Below are 27689 nucleotides of genomic sequence, written 5' to 3' on the forward strand. Positions count from 1 at the left end.
AGTGTCCCTGAGGGTCTTGGGAACCTCACAAGCTGCCAGTCTAGGATCTTTTTGTCCCTCATTTCACCATAAACCTACACAGTTCCAATTTTAATATTGGTACCTCAAATTTAAAGAGTTTTAAAACTGAATTCTCTAAAGGTCTGTAGAGAAGGAGGGGGCACGACACTACAACTGTTGTCCCCTCCTACTGTTTCTCATGTAGTGGGCTACACTTTCATGGTGGCTGGAAGAAAGTTCTTTGTCTCTTGCTCTTAAGGTGCATGTCCACTTTCGAGAGTAGTAAACCCTTAAGAGTTGATAACTTGTCTCACTCTCCTGTGTTCCCAGGGCTAGAACACAATGGGAAGTAGAGAGGAACTTTAGAAATGTTTGTTGTGAATAGTTCGTGAGGAGGAATGCAACAACGGCAAGCAGGGGATACCAGAGAAGGGGACAGCTAAGTTTATGAGAGAAGACTGGCAAGAAGGGGTCCTGGGCCCACAACAGCAGGCAGCCTTCCCAGGAAAGCTATATAGATCCACTGCCTTTGCCATCTGGTAAGCATCAACATCCATATCACCTGGCCCTGAGAAGGAAGAAGCCTAGTAACACAGCTACAGTGCCAAAACCAGAGAACCCGCAGTGCAAGATGGTGTTATATATTCAAAGCTTCCCTGGAGACCTTAGTTGGGAAGACAACCCTAGATGTCCACCTTGCTCTGAACACACACAGTCATGAGATGCTGAGCATGCTAAGGGCCAGTGGAAGGGCTACCTTCAAACTTGTCTCTAAGCTTCTCTTCTGACCTTTTCCAGTATGTGATATATCCACCTTAAAGCTTCCTGACACTTAGATACCTACCTAGAAGGGTAACAGGGCTAGGACAGTACTTATTCCCCTTCTCTAATCATCACTGACTAGACTTTGAAACAGCTGCACTGCTCGAGGCTCAGAGACCCACATGGGAAAGCTCCACTGCTCCGAAATCTAAGACACAAAGATTCAGACCCAGGAAGTTAGCCCCACAAGCCCGGCATGGGAAAGACCTTCAAAGTTACTAAGGTAAAGAACAACATGGATCTTCAGACCTATACATAATAAGCTGAAGTACACAAAGCAAGCCAAGGCAAAGCCAAGTTACATGGCTCATGGCAAAATAACAATGACAAAAGTACTGATAGAAGCTAGAATTAAAATGCAAAGAGAGTCAGAAATGGAACCTTAATTGAGTATTGGTCAAAAAAGGCTGATGAAGATGCAGAGCACCAAGAGCAAAGACTAGACTGAATGAAGTACAGCCTCTGATTGTGGGTTTCTACATCTCAGCTCTACTCACATTTGGAGTATGTTCATTCTCTATGGTGCAGTCATCCTGAGCAATACAGGATGTTGAGAAGCAGCCCTAGTTTCCACCCACAACATGCCAACAGCACCGCTCCCAGGCCTGGCTATAAGAAATGTCTCCAGGCATTATCTATCAGGGAAGGACAATCATGTCAACTTCTAAGAACGTCTAAGTTCTACTTTGCAATCAGCATGAGAAGTTTTCCTGTTTCCTGGATGTCTTGGAAATTTGTTCCTTATCAGAAACAGTAAAAACAGAATTGAGGTACAACTATATGCCTACTTTGTGTATTTAGAATTCAGCTAGAGAAAACTTAGTATACCATATTACAAAACCTTAATATTTCATTGGGCACCATAATCATTTTGCTTCACAAAGCAAGAGTTTATCATTTTTGAGATTATATGTAAAAACCTGAAAAACAAAACAAGCAAAAGAGAAAACACACATATAGCAATGAAAATGTGGCACTGTACTTACTATTTATGTGGTCCATGTAATAAATTCCAATTTGTTTATCATATACAGTTTCCCATCCTAAAGGAAGTTCATCTCCAACACAATCAGCAAAGGTTAGTGGCTTTGTTATCCTGAAAAACAAAATTGTGAAAACAAATTTCAAAGTCAGGTCAGATATGAATAATTTTGCTGATCTAAATTATTATTTCATATGGAATTATAATTCATATTATCTAATCGACAGCTTTTGCCCCAACTACTTGGTTGAAAATTAATTTACTAGATTTGCTTAAGTAACAATCAATAATAATGTAAATACACACACCACTAAAAGCATACTGTTGCAAAGCACACTTTAAACACCAGTGAAAACAGATATTGACGATGACCAACCAAACAAGTAAGACAAGCATCATCTTCCACATAGTGTGATTAATGAGGCCATGGCAATGGAATGTAACTCTTCCAGAATAGGAGAGAACCAGGCTCTGTTCTCACTCCCTGACAAATGTCCTCCCTCACAACTTTCAGTTCCACACAATACACATGAACACTTCCTTAGGTCTATGTACAAGGTACTTGCAATATTGTCATTCTACCCATTAACGAATCAAACATCAACCACCGCACAAAAGTAAAAAGCCAAGAAATCTAACAATATAGTGAGATGCCTTCTGAGTACTTTCTGCGTTCCTTGTACACTAGGGATCAAAGATTTCAAAGGGTCCTTTTTTCTTTTCCTAGAGAAATACAGTCAAATAACAATGCCTACAAACATCTCTTCTTAAAGAAAATCTGATTAAGAGATCCTCGGCTTACTAGGAGATAGAGAAAGTAAAGGGTGTACCATGGATTTCTTTAATCAGAGTCTCTTCCCTCCCCCACTCTCACGATCATGTTGATTGACAAGCCGGTTTGAGGGCAGCAGCTGTTGTATAAAACAGGACACACCTATAATTGTCTGAGTCTGGGCAGCTATCTCTTTGGTTGTCTCTATAAATGCACACTGACTGGCATGCATGGGAATCTGACAATCTAAATTTCACAAGCTCAATCCTCCCACTTCTTCTGTTCAAGTCCCTGGCTGCAGAAAACTGAAGACATTGAAACTGTAGCCAATCCCGTGAGATTTCCTAAAACTGGTTGGACAATAAAGCTATCTCTTCTAGGATGGTTGAAAAGTTGGTAAAACACTATCAGAACAACACTGATTTCAATATTCTTTTAATCTTCATTTTAAGCATGTGATTTCAAGCAGCTATGGCCAATACTAAAATAGAAATATATAAAAGATAAAATAGTCTGTGGACAGCCTCCCAAACATGGTACATTAAAGAGGAAGAGAATGAGGAGGAAAGGAAGTAGCACAGTAAGAGTCCAACCTATTGCACACTTCCCTGTTCTATTCTGCAACACACATCTGAAACAGGATTCACTTCCAGGAGGAAAAGTGTGATGGTATGCTTCCATGTTAAACCAGCAGTGGCAGAATTTTGTGAACGATGGGAACAGATCATAGCAAAAATAGTTCTACCTTAACGCAAATTGAATCCTGAGTATATCACTGCCATCCCAACATAGTAAATATTCATATTTAAGCCTAGAGAACCATACACAGAGACAGATAAATCCTAAGATTATTTACACATAGGATATGATTTAATCAACATATGCAAGTGGGAAAGTTACCTCTACACATGGCTGAGTCTAATCCACTTACTTTAGACTTCAGAATTGTTGGGAAAATTATAAGATCCTATCTTTCTATCTTTTTATAAAGAAAATCAAGTTGTTCAAATAACAATTCCATACTCTTTGCTCCTGGAGGAAACTGAATGGTACTTCTGCCATTTTGATGAATTTCATTTTGGCATGTTTCCTGATTCCACTTCCTTTCTATGTCAAACATTAATTCTTACAATCATACATGCTTGCTTTAATGCAAGCGAAAGAGGAGTTACACCTCTTGGAGTTCAGTAATGTCAACAGCAAGGCCTCTACAACCACAGAAAAGTGAAGTTCTTAAAGGTGGTCTCAGAAGCCATAGCACCCACCACATTTTCCCAGACCATTGGCTTCGAGAAAAACCACTAACCACATTCCAAAGATGCCTATGTTACTTCATCATGTCTTTACTGTACAAACATCAAAATGTTTTTCTGCCAAAAAGGTGTTTGTGGCTAACACTACATGAGGAATAAATATATCATGTCACATGAGTTATATATACAGCTTCAGAATCTGTTTGTTCACGTGTCTGATGAGGATATTGCTGTTGGGCACTGTCTGGGATTTAAAAAAGTTATTTTGGCTGTTGCTGGCTAAAGAGCATGTTTCCTGACTTGTTAGGATGAAACTGAGAACCACCTGTGACAGACCATAGATTTGATTGGGAAACATCCAGCACCAAAAGCAAGATATCAGTTTCCATCCTGAACAAATGTCATGATCCCTTGTCTTGCCAACTATCAAACCTCACTTGGCATAAAGACATAGACTCTTCCTAAAATGTAGTGACTCTGCACTAAAATGCACACTACTGGGCTCCAGGTACAGCTTAGCAATAGAGTGTTTCTCTAACATGAGTAAGAACCTGAGTTCCATTCCCAACACACACATAAACACACAAATAAAAGTACACAACATTGAGTCTTCCAGGACCTGGGCTGTTGTTATGGTCCTACCCAAAACAAGACCATACAAAGCATCTAGCTCTTTTTTACTTCAATCGCTATACAAACACAACTTCTATTCCAGGTAGACCCTGTCTGACTGATTCCCTCCTACCCACCCAACCCTGCAAAAACCATTCCCACTCCAGTCTACCACCTTGTCCTCAGTCTTTCCCAGGCCCATGATTAAAGCTACTCTCCCATTAGTGCCCTGAAAAGGTCAGTTTCTCCCCTCATAAATCATTAGCAAGGATTTGTCCAACTCCCAAACCCCTTCTGCCTTGGAAGCAACTTCCGTTTTTGCCCCATTGGGCCCAGTAGAAATGAAACAGGACTCAGAGCCATATTTATTGCATTTCTGTACATCTTCCGTAGGCATGTGGTTAACTGTTTAGCCTCCTCATTCAGTCAGAGCCAAGCAAAAATCTTGTAAAGGAAGGTGGCCTTTGAAACCAGCAGGCAGCCCAAGACACATTTGTTTTCCCCTGAGATAGTCCTTCCTATCCTCACTGAGAATCTCAGCTACAATAATATCTATGTCTCCAATCCCAGAAAAATCAGTCCTTTTCATCTAAATTACTCCAAACACTAGGCCACCCTTCAAAGTCAGATTCCTTTTCTTGTATTTCCCAATGAACCCAAGATGCATACCTTCTCATGGAAAACGTTCAGGTTAGAGAATTCAGGTGTTTTCAGGTGTGCCTGGTACCATGCGTGCAATTTTTTAACATCTTCCTATATGGTTTTTAAGCTATTGTGTGTAGGAAGATGCACAGAAAGTCTTCTCAGCACAAGGCAGTGTGAACCAGAAGGAGAAGCCAAAAGGCGCACAGCAACTTGGCTAATATTTCATTTAAAAATCTGTTGTGATTGTGTTATTTTAACAAAATATAAAGAATGAAAAATGAAACTGTTAATGCTAGAAGATAGCTTTATGAACTTTATGCAATTAAAAAAAGGAAATTGCTCAGTATGTGGAAAGGCTAAACTTTTAAATAACATCGGGACTCAGCCGGATCCAAAAAGAAGAGGAGCGATTATATGGAACCGAACAAAAAAGTTAGAAATATGTCAAAGACTACGTGAAGAAGATAAGGCAGAAGTTGACTTATTTACATCCTTTTCACTTCTCCTGGACTGGAGATCCTTCCTTCTAACCTCCCCCAAGGCCCTGAAGTCTTCCACTTTTTCTATACTTACATACCAAATGAAAGCAGGGAAGGAAAAAGTAGAATAAGAACCAGAAAGAAACAACATGGCTTATCAGCAAGGGAAAGGAGACATAAAAATTAAAAAGAGCAAACTTCAAAACACCAAATCTGAAGACATCAAAAAAAAAAGTTTTAAAAAAAGAGACCCAAATGGACCCTTTGTTGAAAAACAAAACAAAACAAAAGGTCTAAGTGTCTCAGTTTCTCCAAGACACTCCTATGTGACAGTACTATCCAGTGATGGACATCCATGAAGACTATCAAGAGTTTATTTATGCCTAGTTTTATTTGTCTTTGACTTTGTTTATTTATACTTAATTTTTTTTTACTACAAAGGCTGTTTTTTAATAGAACCAAGGAGATAGGACTTCTAATACTATGATTACATTATCTCTAAGGGGACTATTTCTACTTTGAAAATGTTATTAATTTTCATTATATTTACTTTTACTGGTACAAATGCTGGGCATACAATTAAAATTATATAAAAATAATAATGTATAGAAAAGTACATTTCATTTTTTTACAACTCTTACCCATTTCCTACATTTTTTCTATGAAACACATTAACCAATAAAAGTAATTGACTTGACTTTGAACGACTCAATGAAGGGGAGAACAAAGTAAAGCATGGTGCCTATATCCCCTGTACTGGAGAGACTGAGGCAGGAAGATCACAAATTTGTTTGAGGCCAGGCTGAGCTACATAATAAGGCCCTGCCTGAAAAATGAACCAAGAGTACACCAATTGGTTATGCAATAGCAAATGATCAACCCTGAAAACATATACATACAAGTAACATTATATTGACTGAACAGGCTGTATTTTTATTTTCAGGAATGATCGCACACACATTCACTCACACACACCACCACCACCACCACCACCACCACCACCACCACCACCACCACTAATAACAACAACAACAACCACAAACAGGAACAATAACAGCAACTAAAGAAAAAGAGGCCACAAATTTGAGAGTAAAGGGAAGTGGCAAGTGGGGAGTTCAGAGAAAGGAAAAGGAAGGGGGAAATGATGTAATTATATTATAACCTCAGAAAATAAAAAAAGCATTAAACAAATAAACTAACAACAAAAAAGGCAAAACTAAAAAGAAAAGGCACTTTTGTTCTAAGGTTGGTTTCTGTGCTGCGTTTCAGCCAACCCTGGTAGGAGTCCCCCACATGCCCTTTGAACAGAAGTAAAATCATGCTGGCTCTATGTTTTTCACCACTCCCACCCACCTCCCCAGGTCAGGCAGATCCGAATGTTTAAAATGGAGATAAGTGGGTTTGCTAGCAAGGGAGGCACTCAGGCGGGCCCCAAGTAGAACATTCTGGAATCAGCAAGGCCAGTAGATTAGCTGGTTTGGGCAGTTTGTCAGCTCTGGTCTTGGAATCCTTTCTAATCTATGGAAAAAGATTAGATAATACTCTTTGAGCAAATAAATAAGCAATTCAATTTTGTCTTCTTACAAAAGCATGTTTAAGGCTTTAACTTTGAAGAGCTTTTTTTCCCACTGAAAAAAGTTAAAAGCCTCCTATTAAACTACCCAGCAGGGCAATTGCTGGTGTCTGGGTAAGGCCATGAACAGGCAAAGGACATCAAATAGGAGTCAGCTTGTCTGAGAAGGGGAGGAAGAAAGGATCAAGTCTAGCAGACAGCATACTGTTTCCCAAGGTTCCATCTTTGCTGACAGAGAGCCTGTCCAGTCTCTTCAACTTTCACCACCCCCAAAACAGGATGCTAGATTATTCCCACCTACTCCACCCACAGTTCTCATGCAGACAAGGGGATGCTTTTGTTTCCACTATAGAAAGTTTAGAAAATCTATTCATAGACATAGTCGTGACCACATACTACATACAAATATCTTACCGTTTTTATTTAATTTTGTAACATTTCATTCTCTTTCTTCCTTTTTACTTTTTAATTGTTTGAGACAGGATTTCTCTATTTAGCAGCCCAGGCTGTCCTGCATCTCACTCTGTAGACCAGACTGGCCTTGAAGTCATAAAGATTTGTCTGACTATGCCTGGGATTAAAGGTGTGCACCAACACAGCCCAGATAAAAACTTATTTTTAATAGCACAAAGATGGAAATAACTAACAGACCTCAACGAATGAACAGATAAAACATGGTCTATCTAAATGGTGGGGTAATATTGGGCTTTAGGAAGTTTTTCTACCCTATATCTTAAATTCAGTACACAAAACCAGATAGTAAAATCTAAAGATCAGGAACAAAATCACTCATGATCCAGAAGTCCTAGATTCACATATTACCTTGTTCCCCTTCCCTATTTTTCTTACCTTTCACACAAATAATATCATACTACATACAATTTCATAAACTGATTTTTTTAAGTTGGATATTTATGTCTTTCAGCTCTCTTAACATTACTTTCCAAGATCTGGAATCTTTCATTCTATGCAGCAGACCACAATTTGTTTACAAGGCTTTTACAGTTAACTATTAAAGCATATCCCAGTGGTGTGCTGTTTATGATAAATAATGGGCAAGCACTTTTATTAAAACATTTGTTATAGAGCTTAGCCATCACCTTAGGTTCTCACCAGCCAAAGAGGTAAAGTCTTTCACCACCCTCTGGAGATATTTTTAATACATGTCCTCCAGAGCTCAGAATAAGTCCATCTGGCCTGAGCATGCTTTACCCTGAGGGAACAGGCAAGAAGGTCCAACAGTGGCATAACATTTCAGAATGTGGAAATTTCAGAATATACTAGAAACTAAAAACAGAGGAGCCACTTTCTTTGTCCTGAGCCACCACCCAGAGATCTTGCCATCGCAGATTCTCCCCTGAGCAAATCCTACTTCTTGGTCTCTACTAAGTGAGAGAGACTATGTTCTGCCGGGCATTCTTAAAGAGCAGAGCAGTATGAACTGAGAGAGTGGTGGAAACCTAGACTTTGATTTCTTTTGCTTTGTCTGCCACATCCTGTTCGGCTGTCTAAGTGCCAGTTCAGAAAGGACTGTGTACTGTCATGAATTAAACCTTGAATGAGTCACTCCATTTTGCCCTGAGCCTCAATTTCCTAACCCTCCCCCCCTTCTACTGAGCCACTGAACCTACAACCTAAAACCTGCCAGGAAAAGGCAAGTACACTACTACTCAGCTATATCCCTAGCCCGTGTTTCTTAATATTTACACTGAGGATAACCAGATGAACCTCATGGGGTCATGTTGGCTGACTGTGGCCTCTTTGGCAGCAGCTTGGAGACCAGCAGGCACTTAGTCCCCTTCCGGCCATCTCACTTCACCAGCACTTGCTTCAGACTGGGTTGCTTTCTTTTTTGTTACAACCAACATGGTTGTTTCGGTCACATGTTTCTTCTCTCACAGTTTAGAAGGCTTCAGTCTCAGCTAGTTGGCCCATTGTTCTCTGACCATTCTCAGAGGTTTGAAGATACCTAGCATGGTTACACAGGTCTGCTTTACTTTTGAAGTCTTGAGAGCATGTCCAGCCTTTTGATATTGCAATTGTCATCTACAAAGTTCAAGCTCTTAAACAATGTAATTAAATTACAAGAGTGAATAAATAAACCATGAAAGTCTCATAATGTCCTAAGTTTATCATTTTGCATTGGGCTGCATTCATAGCTGTCTTCAGCCACATGTAGTCTACAAAGGCACAGACTGGACATATTTAGTGGGGGGAGCTGCTGTCTTGCCTTTTCCAGCTCCTGTAGCTGTAGTTTGTGCTCCCCCTATTCCTATTTTCAAAGAATCATTGCTGGGATGGCCCACTCTCTTTTCTGCTTTTCTTTCCCATTTACAAGAAACTTTGTTATGAAATGGGACCCACCGGGAAAACCACCCATCAAAATATCTCTCACTGAGTCACATTTGTAAAGTCCCTTTGGGCACATAAAACAATATACTCACAGGTTACAGGTATTAGGACATGGACATCTTCACAGCCATTGCTATGCCCATTATAAGGCAGCAACTGAGAATGCAGCAGGGCCTGAGGGAGTCAGCCTAGAAGCCTACACTCTCCTTTCCAGCCAGGCTGGGCTCAGGGGACAAGCCTATTCCACACTAATCATATCAAATTATAGAAAAGTAGAGGCCAGTAAGCAGGAAGTGGGGGTAGAGAGCAAAGCACTGATTCTGTACACATTTTTGTTATCAGGAGGCCAGAGAATAATCCCTTGCCCTTGAACTACACTTTCCAGTCTCCTGGAACAAAGTCATCTTTATATTTCCAACGCATGCTTGTTTTTAATACGCTATTCAGAGAGGACACCATTAATCTCAATTTCAGTGCCAAACCAATCCCCAAGAAATTATAATGACTTCCTTCACCTTTTCTAAAATGCCTGGCTCCCAGTATATTTCGAAGACCACCGGAACTTGGACACAGTCTGTTTGTGGTTACTTATGTGGTGAGTTCAACTGTGTGTGCTGTTCTAGTTTTTTCTCAAGTTTTGGTGGCATAACATTTATACTCCAGAGCCAAGGTTCTCACTCAGCAGCAAGCAGCAGATTTCTGGGGACACTGTTTGTGCCCCAAAGGAAGCTGCAATGCTTCTTTAGAAAGATTCTTTGAATGTCTCATTTTTTATTACATTTATTTATTGTGTGTTTGTGCACATATGTATGTGAGCATCCATGTGCCAGAGGGAATGCATGGAGGTCAGAGACAGTTGATAGTTCTCCCCTTCCACTGTATAGGACTAGACAGATCAAGCTTAGTTGTTCAGACTTGGTGGGACCTCCTAAGGCCTCTTGCCATCCCCGTCTATCAGTTTTAAATAGCAGGTATCATGGCACAAACCTGACATGTTAGTTCTGAAAAGCTATTTGTAATACTTGTTTAAATGCATGTTTTAGATTCAAATGTTTATTGAGAATATGAATAAAAATAGAATGGACACTTATTATCAAGTTCCAAGTCTAGAATTTAAAGTGAGGGGTAATATTACTCAAAATTCAGTCTAACTATTGTAACTGACATGCAAGGCCTTAATGAAATGTGAGGGTCCCAGTCAGCTACAGATCCTTAGATCTGCTCATTCCTAAATGAAAATTGTGAATCCTCCATAAAATGATGAAGTCTTCTTGACAATAAGAATTTTTAAAAGTAAACACAGTTAATCTTTTCATTGTCACTAACACAAAACTGTCAGGGTACATGAATAACTAATGGACTAATCTGAAGAGCAAATGGCTCCTGGATCTTCCCTCAGAGTAAGGAATTATGCACAGCTTTTCATAAGTGGCAATAACCCAGTAAAAACAAATGAGAACAGATAATTGGATGCAGCATGCTCCTCTGCACAAACATTTCACTAGCACATTTGCAAGAGACCCCCAGCCTAAATGGCTTCTGACAAACAAAAGGCACATCATCAGATCTATTTCACTGCTTTGGTGGAAAGAAGCTGTGATGCTACTCTATATCATACCCCACCCACAAGTACTTCCCATCAGGTATATATGTTTGCTGTACCCCTACCTGCAAAGCCATACACTGTCATGTTCTGTAGGACACAGATTTCCCCAGTGCAACAATCTAGTCATAGCCTACTCACCTAAGTTTGAAAGCCAATGTTACTAATAGCCCAGTAGCAGTAACCTAGACAACAATGAGGGCCCTAAGAGAGACATACATAGATCTAATCTACATGAGAAGTAGAAAAAGACAAGATCTCCTGAGTAAATTGGGAGCATGGCAACCTTAGGAGAGGACTGAAGGGGAGGGGAGAGGCAGGGATGGGAGCAGAGAAAAATGTAGAACTCAATAATAATCAATTTAAAAGTAAAAAATAAAAAGGTAAAGGTAATAATTTGTCATAAAAAACCCCTCATGTCACAAAATCCCATTGGGACGTGTGTTAAGTGCTTTTTTTCAACAGTCATTACAATGGTACTGCTCTGGCTGGGTGGTGGTGGTACATGCCTTTAATGCCAGTACTCGGGAGGCAAGCAGGCAGATGTCTGTGAGCTCAAGACCAGCCTTGTCTATAAGAGCTAGTTCCAGGACAGCTATGGCTGTTACACAGAGAAACCCTGCCTCCAAAAACAAAACAAAGAAAATGGTACTACTCCAACAACTGAGCTAATATTTAAAGGCTGTGAGTATCTGAGTACTTGTTACTCAAAATAATAGGAAAGAAACCAAACCGTGATATGTATTTCTTGAGAACATAGAAAAGCCACACTTCCCAGTCTCTTTTGCCTGGGTTGGGCTACATGGTTGGGCTTTAATCAAAGAAATGTGAGGGGAATTCATGTATTCTGGGCCTGTAACATAAGTTTCTGGCATAATCCCATGCCATCTCTCTTCCCTTTTCTGTTGGCCAAAAGCATAGGAGTAGATAGATAGCAGAAAATGTCCAAAAGATTGGTGAGTCACACCATGGAAGAAGTCTGGATGAGTATCACAGGTTTAGAAACCCCTTCACCATTCATACTGAGCTAACATGAGCAAAAAGCATCTATTTCGTTAAGCAACTGAAATTAGAAGACTAAGAAACATCCGTTTCTATATTTCAATCATGGCCAACGCTTCTCACTTGTCAATATTCCCTATTAGTCCATGAATTTCTTGATGAAGGGATGCTATTCCTTGGGACTCACCTTTCTTAGCTGGGAGTTGTATGATGAACCCTCTCACCTGATTTCAGGAAAATAAACCTTAGGGGTGGGGAGTGGCAGATGATAAGAAAAGTGGAACTCCAGAGACCAGGATGAGTTCTTCTTTGGACATTTGTTTTTAGGTTGATGTGTTCCATAGTGGGAAAAAAAGGCTACCAGAACCAGGTAAAATATCAGTGAAGACTTCCTGTATCCTTTTTTTCTGATTCGGTACTGACTAGGCCAACTTCAGACACATTACATGGCTTCCTAAATGCATGTCTGTCCATAAGAAAGGAAGTACCAAGAGAAGACAATCTAGAGACAAGATCTTGGCAAGATGTTCTATCCTCCAGCAAAGAATAAGTTGTCCTAAGACAAATCAGTAGAGAAGGCATTTAGAAAAAGTCCAAACTTCCCAGACCCAGCTCCCACAGCTATCCTATTCAACTGGTTCTCAAACGTGTTCAGGCACGAGCATGATGGAAGCGAGATCTGGGATATGCCATCAACTAACACGTGGCTGAATGTAAGGTCCCTTAATACATACTTTATTGAATCACTGGCATAAACAATGGTAACTTTTTAAAAAATGAAAGGTGAAAAACTATATAGTAATGCTGTTGAGCCTGGATTAATTACTCAATTCTATCTCAGTTTCTTCCGTTTTTTAGAGGGTGTATGTGCGCTTGATGAAGCAGAAAGACAGAAGCCCATATCAAGGCTTCTGGAACTTTTTCTATACTCCATAAAGATTTATTTTCCTTCTGTATTATTTTTCCTGTAAATACTAGAAGAATGTCATTATTATTCTGATTTAGCAGCATAATATTGTATGAGTGGAACATAGTTTAAAAGCAAGTTGACCTCAGACCAACCTGCCAGTGTACCACCCAAAGGAAACCACACCCAGACAAGGCCCAACCAATCCAGTCACAGTCACCCAGCAGGAGCAAGGAAAAGAATTTCTCAGTAAGTCCATCATGCTCACATTCCACAGATGACATAAAAATGTCTTGTTCCCCTGGCTGTAATGATATAAAAACTAAGGAGAAATAAAGGCAAAATTCAGCCTAGTTGGTAAAATTATTTCCCTAGGGCAGTACTGTAACACAGTGAAAGCCACACACTTAATTTTTAAAAAGTAGGTTCAACTAATTGCAAAGACATATTTTACTTAACTCACTATATTGAAACATTTTATTCTTTACGTACTGAAAAATACCATCATTTTAAAATGTAGTGATCATAAAAACTATAACTTGGATGCTTTACATTTCTTTTTGTATGAACTCCTTAAAAACAAGCATGTCCTTTACACATTGAGCTCTTCCCATCTTAAGCTCACCAAAAGCAACTGTTCAGGCTCTGATGGCTTATACATACTATTCTGGAGACCTCAGCTTTAGGGTGTCACCTAACTTCTACAATTTTTTTCTATGACTGATGGCAGCAGAAAACCATCTGACTGGTGTTGGGGCCCCTAAAAACCTGTCCTCTGCAAGTCTTTAGTCGGAATTAAAAAAGAACCAGGTTTCAGAAATCATAAAACGACATGCAGGGAACTCTTGGTTCCCTTTTGGCTCGTCATCCATCTGCTTCCCTAGCAACACTACCTCCCAAATCAGATCATGCTTTCTCTCTGTCTCAGTTCCTACTCACTCATGTACTGTTCATGTGCATATGCCCCTTCTAGGCTGTGATCCAGATTCCTCCTGTCAAGAATCGGCACCTGAGTGAAGTGTCTTTCTTTGGCTGTCCTCAGTATTTGCTCTATTCTATGGTGTGCCTATTTACATGTCACATCTTCCCTAGTATTGGTGCCTTCAGGGCTAGACTGGCATCTCCTCTAACTCTGACTCAACCCCAGTGGAACTCTAGGGCATGCCTAGCAGGTGCACTGCTGCATATACAGGATGAGTCAGACTTGACTTGATCAACACTGAATACAGCCTGCCACCCAAAAAGTGTTATCTACTGCAGGTTTGGTGTTGTGTTTATTTGGTGTTGGTCTCAAGGGAATAAATATACTCATGAGCAGATATACAGAGTTGAGTCTTGAGGGACTGGACCAGAAGAAAAATGGCCTGCAACATGACAGGCTAGTCTCCAAATTAGTTGTGAACCTTCATCCTGAAGCTCCTCTCAAGCCCCACGCATACCTATAAATGTGCAGAGGAGCCCATGGTACCTTCTGAAGGTCACATGTGAGTATTCTTTCCTGAGCCTCAGAGCAAGGAAGATGACCCCCCAGAGAGAACCCTGGCATTGCACTTCATTCATCAGGAAAGGTGAGGAAATGATGAGACCCAGGAACGTCAGGCTACTGAAACATACTTTTTCATAAAAGGAACCAGAGGCAAGAAAAGCAACATGGAGAAAGTGGGAAGCATGTGTGTGTTCTAAAATGCAGTTGTGACAACAGTCACAGTTGTAAAAATGAAACTCAGCAAACCATGCAAAAACAGGGGAATGTAATGGAATCTATACCCTCCCTAAAAGCCACTTTTATAATACACATACAAACATTGAGATTCCTATTGAGTGATTTGATGGAGGAGGGTCATCTGTCTATGTGTTACTTTCATTGGTTAATAAAGAAACTGCCTTGGTCCTTTAATAGGACAGAAAATTAGGTAGGCGGAGTAGACAGAACAGAATTTAGTCGGGCAGACGCCTCGGGCAGCCACCATGACTCTCCTCTCCGAGACAGAGGCAGGTTAAGATCTTTCCCGGTAAGCTACCACCTCATGGTGCTACACAGATTACTAAATATGGGTTAAAGCAAGATGTAAGAATTAGCCAATAAGAGGCTGAAACAAATGGGCCAGGCAGTGTTTAAATGAATACAATTTGTGTGTTATTATTTCGGGTGTAAAGCTAGCTTGCGGGAGCTGGGTGGCAGGATGCAGCCTGCCACTCCCTTTACAGTGATTTGTAGTGGTCAGAATGAATTTCAGCATTCAAACTCCTACAAAACACTCAAGGGAAAAAGAAACAACAGAGAAAGCTAGATATATCATCATCTCTTTTGCTTTAAAGCTGTTATACACTCTGGCTATTTTATCTGTAAATTCTCTGATTAATCAAGTTTCAGAATATCTTCAAAATATCTGTAAACATTAGCTCAGTACCTGACTTCTGATCCAGTGTCTTCATTCAGCATGTTAATTCTATAGGGTTCTCACACCATAGTCACAACCCCAAAAGGAACAATTAACTACAGTAAAGAGGTCCCCATGGTGAGATGGCTCAGTGGTTAAGAGGACATACTGGTCTTGGAGAGGGCCCAAGTTTGGTGCTCATCCCAAAACCCAGGTTAGGTGGCTCACACTCACTTATAACTCCATCTTTAGGAGATATAATGCCATATTCTAGCCTACAGGGGAACCTGCACTCACATGTGTGCCCCTGTGCATGTACACACACACACACACACACACACACACACACACACAAGCACACAAAACCCTTAAAAATATTGGAGCGTATAACATTTCATAAGGGTTTTATGGTGTATAGTATGTTGCAAGCTTGTATTTCATTTGTGTATATGATGCAAAATCATCCTCTTTTAGTAACAACAATAACTGGAAAGCAATACTTCAAGGATGTATTTAATACAGTCACTCTTGATACCCACAGTGGGTTGGTTTCAAGATCCCCGTGGGTACCAAAATACTTGTGTCTTCAAGTCCCTCACAACAAAATGGCACATAAAGCACTTGTATACAACCTGTCCACACTCCCCCCCATTTACTTTTAATCACCTCTAGGTGGCTTATAATATCTAATGCAATGTAAAAGAACTGTAAGTAGTTGTTATCCTATATGATTTACTGGGCATAATATCTAAATGCAATGTAAGTAGTTGTTATCCTATATAGTTTACTGTATACACTCACTCCAAATGCAATTTGTAAAAAGGTGTTTAATCCAAAGTTGACTGAATCAATAGATTCAGAACCCTCAGATATATACATAGATGTGCCCAGTCATATAAATGCTAAGGCATTTATATTGGCATAAAATCACCTTACAACTATGGCCCTGCCCGGTTTACAACCATCTCTACAGCCAGACTGCTGAGGCCAGTACTGTGCTCAGCCAAACATGAGAATTTTTCTTTCATTATCACACCTGGTCCACAGGAAGCTTTGGGCTCCGTACCCATTTCACTTGGGTAGAAATTGAGCTCAGGGAAACAAAACTCAGAAGAGATACAGATGAGACCAGCCAAAGCCTGCATACTGAAAACTGAAAGGTTCAAAGACAACTTTAGAATAATGAGAATGTGCCCTGCTTTTCAATGGCTGTTTATCATGCTTATTCTCTTGAGGAGTTCCTCACATAATATACAAGAGAATTTCTAATGATGATTATTTTGGTGAAAGCATGAGGCAAGTTACTGACCAGCCTCTTTTATTTTTCATACTTCCAAATGCTGCAACAAATTTTGACCCAATCTCTTAAAAATATAATACAATATTATAATAATTTGTCTTTTAGTTTACTCCTGAAGAAGATAAGAGGCAGGAAGAGGTGTTTAAAATTTTAAAGGGGAGGTTTTAAGGAAGGATTAGGGAAAAAAGAAACAAATAGTAACAATCAACGGAAGAAGTGAATTCAGCCGAAATGGGAAAGGAAAACCACAGTGGCCAAAGGAGAGGGAAGAGGCTGAACAATAACATTCTTTAGAAATGGCATCACAGGGGAGGCGACCCAGGATGGTTCTTGGCTATCCCCAGACATCCCAAGGCAGCAGTGTCACAGTCCCTTGGGTACTAGGATCTCATTGTAAACTTTTCAAATACTATAAAGATGAAGTTCTTCCATTTGTGTTAGTTGGAGCCTGCACCAGACTTCTAGAAGGAAAAGTTAAACAGATTTTATCACTCACCCTGTTCTGCACTGATTACCTTTTTCTGCAAAAGAACATTGTCAGTAGTCACTTAGATTGTTTGTTTTATGCATAAACATATAACTGTTTATAAATGCAACTTTGAGCCAGGCAGTGGTGGTACACACCTTTAATCCCAGCACTCTGAGGCAGAGGCAGGCGGATCTCTGTGAATTCAAGGCCAGCCTGGTCTACAGAGCTAGGTCCAAGGCAGCCAGGGCTGTTACACAGAGAAACCCTGTCTCGAATCAAAGGAAACATAAATAAATAAATAAATAAATAAATAAATAAATAAATAAATAAATAAATAAATGAATGAATAAATAAATCTTTGCCTATATCACCAGCTGCATCTATGAACTTTAAAGGCAAGAGTGAGGAATGTCAATTTTTTATGATATAAGAACTGCATGCCAAGAATGAATGCAGAGCATAATAAGCTCTCAGAGATGGTGTTTCTTTTTAGGAGCTGGATTGCTTTGAGAATTAAGAGTCAAGCATTAATCTTCCTAGAAAAAAAATGTGCCTACTCAGGATACTTACAATGCTGCTAGTCTTCAAACTCTAGTTCAAGAAGTCTATTCTCAAAGCTCATTGCCTAGGGCACTGCTATGGGGGTAAACAAGTCCCAACTCTAGGTAGAAGGGCTAGTTTTAATGTAGGCAGGAACAAATGCACAGCCTCCAAATAAGCAGAGGAAGAGGAGACAACTTAAGTCACAAGGCAGTCCCATGGTAGACTTGGGATCTATCCTAGAAGGGAAGCAAAGAAAGTCAGGGGTGCCCTGATAAAGAATACAACCTGAGCTCTGCAGGTGGTATGAAGCCACTGGGTACTGGGAACCAGGATGTGTCTTCAGCAGACTGACTTCTCAAAAGAACTCCACTCCCAACCTGGCTGCAGAGAAAGTGGACAGCAGAGAGAGAGGGGAGGTGTGGGCAGGAGGGAGCCATCTAGCTAGCAAGGATGACAGAAAATCAAAAGGCCTGAGTTGGATATGGGATAGGAGTAGCTATGCTGGGGCTAGGGTGTTTGATGCCACTATGAAGTCAATTACTAGGTCTCTGACACAGGATGGGGTGAAGAACATCTCCACTGTATTCTGTGGCAAAATTACTGGGAGGGGACACTTATGCTTCCTCTGTGAACATTTCTCATCATTTCACCCACGCTGGTGGCTTTACTCCCAAGGGTTTCAGAAAGACATAGAGGGCGAGCTTTTTCTGCTCTAGTCTCCCAAGGAACAGGAATACTGCTGCCTGTTTCGCAGCACCCCCAACACAGGTGTTCAAAAGAATGAATAAATGAAGCAGCCTAGGTATTACAAGGCTAGAATTAGACATCCTCTAGAACAAAGGATTCCATTCTCCAAATAAAAAGTGCTGATGCAGAGACTGTCATTTTGTTTAAAATCAAGTCATATGAATTGCATTTTGTTGGGGGAAGGGGTGTTCTCTTTTAAATCCTCAGAGCAGGACAATGGGCAACAATATTTGACTCAAAACATCTGGAAGCCAGATCTATGAATAACTCTATGAGGTGGCCTGATAGCAAACTCCCCTTTAAAACTGCAAAGAAGCTGAAATTCTACACTCAAAAGAATGTAGTAAATACTCTGTATCACACCAACTACTTCCAACTCAGCAGCAGTATGGAAGCAAGCCAGTACACACTACCATATACCCCAGGCACTCTGGCAGAACTTCTGGACTCTATGGCATCCAGAGGACATTAGCATCCATACTGAACCTCTCTAAAAGCTACAGTGAAATATGTGAAGAATTCCAGGCAACCTAACAAACCTTCAGCCTGGCATGCAGGTATTAGACCACAGCCAACTAAGCCTGGCTGTGCACATAGGATTCAAGCTATTTCCCTCAGGGGGCACAGTTCTGGGGCTTGTCCAAAAAGAGCACAGCATTATCATCAAAGGGAATTGTCAGGTAAACTGAACCTGCTAATGAGCTCAATGGGCTGGCCACCTGTATCACTGGAACAATGCTTATCAGAACTGCATGCTGAGTTCCTTTGTTGGCACAAACCTTGTGTGCTCAAGGTCTGCCTCATGGTGGGAGAGGGAACATGAAAGAACTAAGCAGTTATCTTGAGATCCAGAAAGCAAAGAAGGTCAAAGGTCAATGCTTTTCTGGCTTTGAGAGATGACCCAGCATTTCCATCACAGAGAATGAGAATATAAGGAGGGAAGCCATTTTCCCCTGTATCTTCTGAAGCAACAGCCCAGTGCTCTAATTCCAAATATTACTCAATCTCAAAATACCCTATCCTTGCAAGCATCCATATTTATTACCTTTTCAAAGGAGAGGCTGCCTTGCCAACTGCCCATGCAGTCTTGATCCCACATGTCCCCACTATCGTGAAGCAGTCTTACCCTCAGGACCTAATGTGGCCCTAGTCTTCTATGCCCAAACAGATGAGGACTGTAAGAACAGAAGGAAAATGGATGGATGGATTGATGGATAGACATAAAGATGGAAAGGGGCAAAAGAAGAATGTGGAAGTAGAAATGATGTGAAAAGAATGCCAAAAGCATTACCTACAGACATTTCCCCACAATGTTAATCAGCCATCTTAGCAACAGCCATGAATAGACATGGCATCAAATTTGTGAACACATTGCCAGTTTAAACTCCATGGGATACAGAAATCAGGAAAAAAATGAATGGTGTCAGACTTCTTGGAACCTAAACAATAAAACTGTAGAGATGCTCCAAAATGAATATAAACTGATAAATTCTTTACCCTGAAGGCAACTCAGAGCCTATCAAAGCTGTCAGCCCCTCCTGGCTGTTTCCTTCTAGGTTTCAGAGTCAGGGACTTTGCAGAGTCATGTGGGTAATGCAAAGTGGGGCATCAAGCCAAAGCCTAGACATCAGCCTTAAGATTTTTATGGAATTAGCTGTGTCAGGTTTGAGACTTGCCTGGGACCTGCCACTCCTTCCTTTCCTGCTTTTTTCTCTACCATATGCTTACTCCACCAGTGTATTTAGAAAGCATATAGCTTGTCTGGTTCTACAGGTTCAGAGTTGGAATGGAATTTTGCCTCAGAATGAATCACACAAGTCTCAGGCAAACCTGATTTAGATGCTATGTAGAAGAATCTTTGGGCATCAGATGTTTGAGTTGATGTTGGAATGAATTTATACTTTGTGGCTGCTAAAATGGGAAAAAATTGTAAGAAGGACATAAATTTTGAGGGGCCAAGGCAAGAATACTATGAACTAGATTATGTACCATATAAAGTTCATATTAAAGTCGTAATCTGGAAAATGACAGTATTTGGAAATAGTGCCTCTGAAACGGTAATAAAAATTAAATATTTTCATAAGGAAGGGCAAAGCACCCAATCTTGTAGGGCAGATGTCCCTATAAAATTATGACAAGACTACAGGTAGTACCATTAAGATCTCGAGCTCAAAGCCAGCCTGGGCAACGGAGTGAGATAGTGTCTCAAAAAAAAAAAAAAGATGAAGAGAAATCAGAGCTTGCTTTCTTTGTTTTGTTAGGACACAGTAAGAAAGTAACTGTCCACAAAGAAATAAAAAAAGTGTCCATACAAGAAACAAACTGTGCCAGAATATGATGTAGGCATTCTGGCTTCCAGGATTATGAGAAAAGAAACACCTGCTTTTGGAGACCCTAATCCAGAGGCATTCTGCAATGAAAGACAAGGTCAATGGAAGACCCCAAGTTTTCAGAGAAGACTGGGCAAAATAGGGGGTAAATAGAGGCAGTGAGCAATAGGTCAAGGTCTAAAATTAAGACATTGGTTGGTACCTTTCACTTCACTAATCACACCAGTACAGTCATTTCACTCAGGAGCCACTATTCTTCTCAAGGGACACTTGACAATGTCTGGAGACTTATTTTCAGTTATCACAGAACAGATCGGGCAGTGTTTCCAGGATCTTATGAGTGGAGATAACGAATGCTGCTAAATATCCAAATGTTCTCCATCACAGAGAATGTTGCGGCTGCAAATGCCTATAGTACCATCTATAAAAATAACTAAACAATGTATAAGTTTAAAAATATGTAGCTGGGAGCCGGGCGGTGGTGGCGCACGCCTTTAATCCCAGCACTTGGGAGGCAGAGGCAGGCAGATCTCTGTGAGTTCGAGGCCAGCCTGGTCTACAAGAGCTAGTTCCAGGACAGGCTCTAAAGCTGCAGAGAAACCCTGTCTCGAAAAACAAAAAAAAAAAAAAAAAAAAAAAGAAAAAAGAAAAAAAAATATGTAGCTGGGTAGTGATGGTGTATGCCATTAATCCCAGCACTCCAGAGGCAGAGGCAGAGGCGAGGCAGAGGCAGAGGCAGAGGAGGCAGAGGCAAAAGAATCTCTGAATTCGAGATCAGCCTTGTCTACGGAACAAGTACCAGCGCAGCCAGGGCTACATAGAGAAATTCTGTCTCAAAAAATATATAGAGGGGTGTGTGTGTGTATGTGTGTGTGTGTGTGTGTGTAAAAAGGCTGCAACAAAATTCTATTTAAAACAGCCAGAAAAAAAAAAGAAAGAAGCAAGCTAAATGTCTAATGCTAAGGATATGATCCAACGAATTGTTACATGCATATCATTCATTCATTCATTATCTGGGCTTGGTGATACACAACTTTAATTCCAGCACTTCAAAGGCTGGGGGCTAGATGATCTCAAGACCCTGTCTTAAAAAAAGTTGCCAGGTAGTGGTGACACGCACCTTTAATCCCAGCACTTGGGAGGCAGAGGCATGAGGATCTTTGTGAGTTCAAGGCCAGCCTTGTCTACAAAGTGAGTTCCAGAACACTAGCTGTTAAACAGAGAAACCTTGTCTTGAAATCACCCCCCCCCCGGCCAAAAAAAATGCTTTTCATTGAATACTAGCTCCATGGGGGTTTGCTATGGTTGGAAAAATAATCAAAATATAATTTGGATCATTGTAAAACAAACCTGGGATTTTCTTTCCTTTCTTCTCCTTTTTTGAGACAGAGTCTCAAGTAACCCAGGCTGGTCTCAGGCACACTATCAAATTGATAATGTCCTGATCTTAAATTCTGATCTTCCTGTCTCCATTCCTCTAGTACTGGATTACCACCATACCTAGTTTTATGCTGTATTGGCATGCTAGGCAAGTATTCTACATACTGAGATACATCCCCAGTGCAATAACTTTTAAAGGATGTTTAACAAGACACTGTAATAATGTAGGAGTACTTTTACGAGATTGTTAGGGAGAAATTACTTGATAAATGATTACATTTTTGTTCCTTTGTTTCCAGGGGTGGGGATTGAGGAAAGATTCCCCCCCCCCCAAATTTAGCTGTAGCTGTTGTAGGTGGTGTACACGGAAAAGTAAAAGAAACCAATTGTAAAAGGAGTTCACACAGAATCCACCATGGCCTCCCCTTCTTGCAATCCCTGAGGGCAAGTGGGCTATAGATGAATTCTGAGTTCTGCTTTCTCTCTACCTATGAGCACATTTGGCTAGATGGTAAAAGCTAGAATCACATGACTCCAGAGGTGCCTAGGCCACTTTCACCTATAGACTTGTTCTGTCTGGCTTTCTGGGTTGGCCCTGGGGATGCTCTGCCATTGTTACAGTGGGCTGTTAGCAGTTAAAATCAGAAGATTTCATTTCAAAATCTGAAATAAAATCCTAAAAAATGAAGAGCTGGTACACATTGGTAATAGTCCCTAAAGAAGAATAAGTGGCACATGATGACTAGGGTCATCCATTCACTCTTACCAGAGGCCCCACCACTCTGTAACATATTACATCTGGCCAACTGTTGCGAGCCAACCCAGGTGGGTACCTTAATGTGCAATGACCCCTGCAAGCTGATATAGAGAAGGGAAAGCCTTCCTGGAGAACAGCCTGGGCAGCCAAATAGCACGTACCAAGAACACTTGCCAGGTGAGGCGTGCAGTAAGTTTAGGATAAATGATGTTCATAAGCCTCAGGCATGTCACCTTGGCTAAGGATGAGAGCACTAGAGGACCCCACCCTAGCAAAAGCTCCATGAAGATTGCAAAGTGCTATGCATTTGCTTAAATATTCCCTGAAGAAAAGCTGTTTGAGATCTTCAGTGCCAGGAGGTAACCTCAAGGAATTCGGCTCTACCGGGGAACAAAAAATAACAAATCCCCACTGCCCAACACACTCACCACACTCACCCTGTGGGAGGGACTCAGACAGAGCATGAAGGAAGTTGGGAGCAGGAAACTAGATGCTCGATAAAAATATAAATATTTTTGTGGTCAGTGGAACACCAAACTTGTATACTGATCCCCAATTCTCACCTCTGCTTCAAAGAAATAATACAATGACATTTATAGCTGTTCCACAGTTGTTCTTCCTTTACAAGTGCCAACATTTACAGTTTCCAAGGTCAAGTGTTCCATATTCAAACACTTACACAAGCATGTTCATGACAACAGTATTCAGCATGTGGAAATACCCCCAGTGCCCATCAATAGATGAATGGATAAATAAAGCATGACCTATCCATATAATGGATTATTACTCAGCTATAAAAGCAAATGATGTATTGACACAGGTTACATCAGATGAATCTTGAAATCATTATGCTAAGTAAAAAATGGTAAAGTAAAAGGACACATACTCTGTTCTAGTCACATGAGAAGGGCAGAATAGACCAATTCACAAATACATGAAGTAGATTAGTAGTTGTCTAGGGCTGGAGGTGAGGAGGAATGAAGAGTGACTACTTAATAGGAACAAGGTTTTCTTTGAGGCTGATAAAAATGTCTTGGAACAAGATAAAGGTGATAGTTGCGCAACATTGTACACATACTGAATGTTATTGAATTATACAGTTTAAAGTGTTAGTGATTAATGTTGTTTAATTTTTATTTTAATTTTTAGCCTGAATATTTTTATGTGTGGGAGGAGGGATAATGAATATCAGTAGAGTCCTAGGACCTACTGGTTAGAATCTTCTGGAAAGAGACTGTGTGTACATGCATGTGTGTGTGTGTAAGTATAAATATATAATTATTATAAAGCCCCCCAGGTTATTCATACTTGCAACTAGGATTTAAAAGTAGCCGGTAAAGATGCTGGATGTACATATAACCAGAAAGAAACATAGAATGCATTACAAATGAACTAGAGAGCCCTTGTGAAGAATCAGCTTACTTGCTGTAAGTGATAAACAAGTGCAAACATTAATGGACCCTTTGCAGAACTAACCAGCCCCTAGTTGCCCACGACCAGCTCAACAGAAAAAAAAAAAAAGATGGATGCAATTAGGAGCTTCCCCAAACACCAATGGTTAGATATGTCACTGGATAGAAGGCCCACAGGACTGCTATCCAGACACTTTGGGATTGTGATTCCTGAAGAGAATATAAGGAGCAAGGCCCACCATAAAAATAGACTTCAAGTTTATGATGTTGCAATTGTCTTCACGGTGGATACTTTTTGCAGGTATTTCAGAAATTGGGTGTTAAATCAGAGGTCTATGAATGTGATACCATTTAATTAAACAATTTCACTGGAGTAGTTACTATGAGGGAATCACTAGATTTATTCATTTGTCCTTTTATTGAGCATGATACAAATGACACCTTAATCTAGCATCTTCTTTTCTGATTCTTATTTGGCCCTTTGTTTCAGTAAATATAAAACCTATTTACTAAAAGAATCATGGTCTAATACCAGGTATGTACAACCCAAAGCCCAAAGGTCACATGCAACTAAGGACAGTTATGAATGTGGCCCAACACGAAATGAAAAATTACTAAAACCATTAATTTTTTGGTAACCTGAGTGCATGTTTTTCAAGAATGAACTTTGCAGATGATGACAGCATGTCACAGAATGTTAGGGCAGCTGGCCCAATCCCTGCGTTCAGGGGCGTGGCTGCCCCAGCGGAGTAGGATACCCCTTAAATAGGATCGGGGCGCTGGAAGGAGCCCCGTTTGCTATCCCCCGCGTTACCTTCTGCTCCGCTGGACCCTTGGTTCTGTAAGTTCCCTTATTTCCCCTTTTATTAAAACTGATTTATTATAAAAGGACTATCTTGGTTATTTCCTAACCCCTCCGACCGCCGGTACCGCAGGTACCCGCCGGTACAACAGAATCAAATGTTATATTTCTATTTCATCTGTATTTTTAAAGCAAGTGGTGTGAGAGGAATAAAGATCTTAGGAACATTACTTTCATTAAAAAAAACGACACTAATCACTAGAAGAATTCAATTTTAATGTAGATCCACAATTTTGTAGGGAAAATATCCATGCACACAGACACACATTCATTCCTTCTCTTTCTCTCTCTGTATGTATACATTTTATATATGTATGTATGTATGTATATTATTCTTTCTTACAAACTCTTGAAAACATTGCTAGGAAACAACTTCAACAAAGCCAATTTTAGTAACTCATACACTTGAGGTGCCATTATGTCATGGGCTTGCTTCATGGAAAATTTCCTGATTCCCATTTATTTTAGTAGTTTGGATTATGATGAAGTCCCTTCATTACCTTCATTAATTTGAGATAAAAGGGAAAAGTAACTCAACACCAGTGCGTCCTAAAAAGACCACAGAAAATACATAAAAGGCACAGAGGCACATTCATTGCCACTGTAAAGTGATCAGTGAAGATCCCACCACTGACAGAAGACCTGAAGATCCAAGCTACAGGCTTGCCAAAGATTCTTCTCCAAACTGATCTCATGGGACATGAAGGAAGAGGAAAAAAGAAACAGCTTAACTCCTGCTTCCCACCACCTGCTTTAGGTTAATCTGCAATGGCTTTAGAACTCAAAAATGAGACAGAAAGGAACACTTGTCCCTGAAATGCTGAAATGAAACCTTAAGTTGTTATTTTCATTGGTACACAAAAGGGATGAGGTCCCCTGCAAACAGTGAGAGAGGGGTCAGTAACCATTCCTAAATAAATGAGAAGAAAGAACTATGTATCTCTAAGTGACAAGAGAAAAGGAGTATTTCTGAAGGAAATGGAGACTTTGTATTACATCAAATATTGACTGAGCTGGAACAAGCTTATGAACTGGGACACTGACAATGACTCAGGGGAAAAAAAATCTGTCATCAGTTTATGAAAAACATTATAGATATCTACATTTTAAAGGGTAACTGGGTGATGAATAGAACAACAAAAAATAATTCCAGCCGGGCAGTGGTGGCGCATGCCTTTAATCCCAGCACTCGGGAGGCAGAGGCAGACGGATCTCTGTGAGTTCGAGGCCAGCCTGGTCTACAAGAGCTAGTTCCAGGACAGGCTCCAAAACCACAGAGAAACTCTGTCTCAAAAAAACCAAAAAAAATAATAATTCCATTAACAACTCTAGCAGCAAAAAAATAAAAATAAAAACAACTCCAGGAGCATAACAAGTAAATGTGTTCATATTTTAAAATTCAAGGTATGACGTATTTCTAAAACCCCAAGGTAGAGATGATGAACATTGGAAGTTGTTCAAACAAGAACTGTTGGTTGAGGCCACTGCAGTGGCACTTGAATTCGAAAGCTACTCTGTCATTCTCTTGTAACTGCATATGAATGCAAGAAGCTATTCTTGGTAATCCTTGACATTTTTGTCAATATGCCATGTACATGGTGACATTTTGGAGGTTTATGATATGGGCTGTGGAGGAGGGAAGATTGGTTTCTGGTGTCTTGGCTTTTAATACTGAGATTAGCAAAATGGCAGTCTTAGGTTAACCTGGATCAAGTCAATCACAGAATGATTTATCTCAAATGCCTTTTGAATAAGTGTATGTATAGCAAATAAAACAAGACCATAGTGCTGAAGAGATATCAGTGTCAATGTAACACACTTTTTGGAGGTGATCACCATAGACTCAAGCCCTGTCATTTCAAGTTCTTAATCACTCTAAGAATTAGCAAATAATCACCACTTTTAAATAATAATAATAATAATAATAATAATAATAATATAACTTTCTAAGCACAATTATTTACAACACATGGGCTTTCATAAAGTGTATGGCTCTCTTCAGTCTTTAATGTATCTTTAATGTATTACATCTTACGAATGTAGTAAAATTGTAAGGACAGAATGTATACACTGCCCGGCATTTTCTGTCACACAAAATTTCTTGTAACAGCAGCAGAGTTGCAGACAATATAGAAAAGTAAGCTCCTCTCTGTTGATCCAACTGTTACGACTGAATGTCCATTTTGGCGCTATGTGCTATTGCCCAATCTAACAGGGAATCTGAGAGAAGGTCTCAATAAGGGTGAATTATACACATGACCAAAACATCCAGAGTCTTAAGAAATCAAACACATCTATGTCTAAGAACATTCATCTTTGCCCTCATTCATCACTGCCTGACTCTAAGGAAAACTACTATCGCCTAACTAGTTCCCCATGCCTCAGGTCCTACTGCCCTAGTCTCCTACAACAGTGATATGTTAACTCTTTCAAGTAGAATGACTTCCTAGCCTATTTAGAATCAAACCCAGAGTCCCTGTCAATAGATACTTTACTACAAATATCA

General features: G+C 40.2%; 1 protein-coding gene across 3 annotated transcripts in view; it reads right to left on the minus strand.

Annotated features, from left to right (window-relative positions):
- The window catches only part of Wwc3 (WWC family member 3), a 109033-nt gene that overhangs the window by 65750 nt on the left and 15594 nt on the right, over positions 1-27689 (minus strand). For all 3 annotated transcript variants that reach the window (XM_038317241.1, XM_038317240.1, XM_038317239.1), the window contains exon 2: positions 1809-1918. In XM_038317241.1, coding sequence (XP_038173169.1) covers positions 1809-1824 — 16 coding nt within the window. In that variant the 5' untranslated portion in view covers positions 1825-1918. The remainder of the gene's footprint in view (positions 1-1808; positions 1919-27689) is intronic.

The sequence above is a fragment of the Arvicola amphibius genome, chromosome X (assembly GCF_903992535.2).
Source record: "Arvicola amphibius chromosome X, mArvAmp1.2, whole genome shotgun sequence".
Taxonomy (NCBI): domain Eukaryota; kingdom Metazoa; phylum Chordata; class Mammalia; order Rodentia; family Cricetidae; genus Arvicola; species Arvicola amphibius.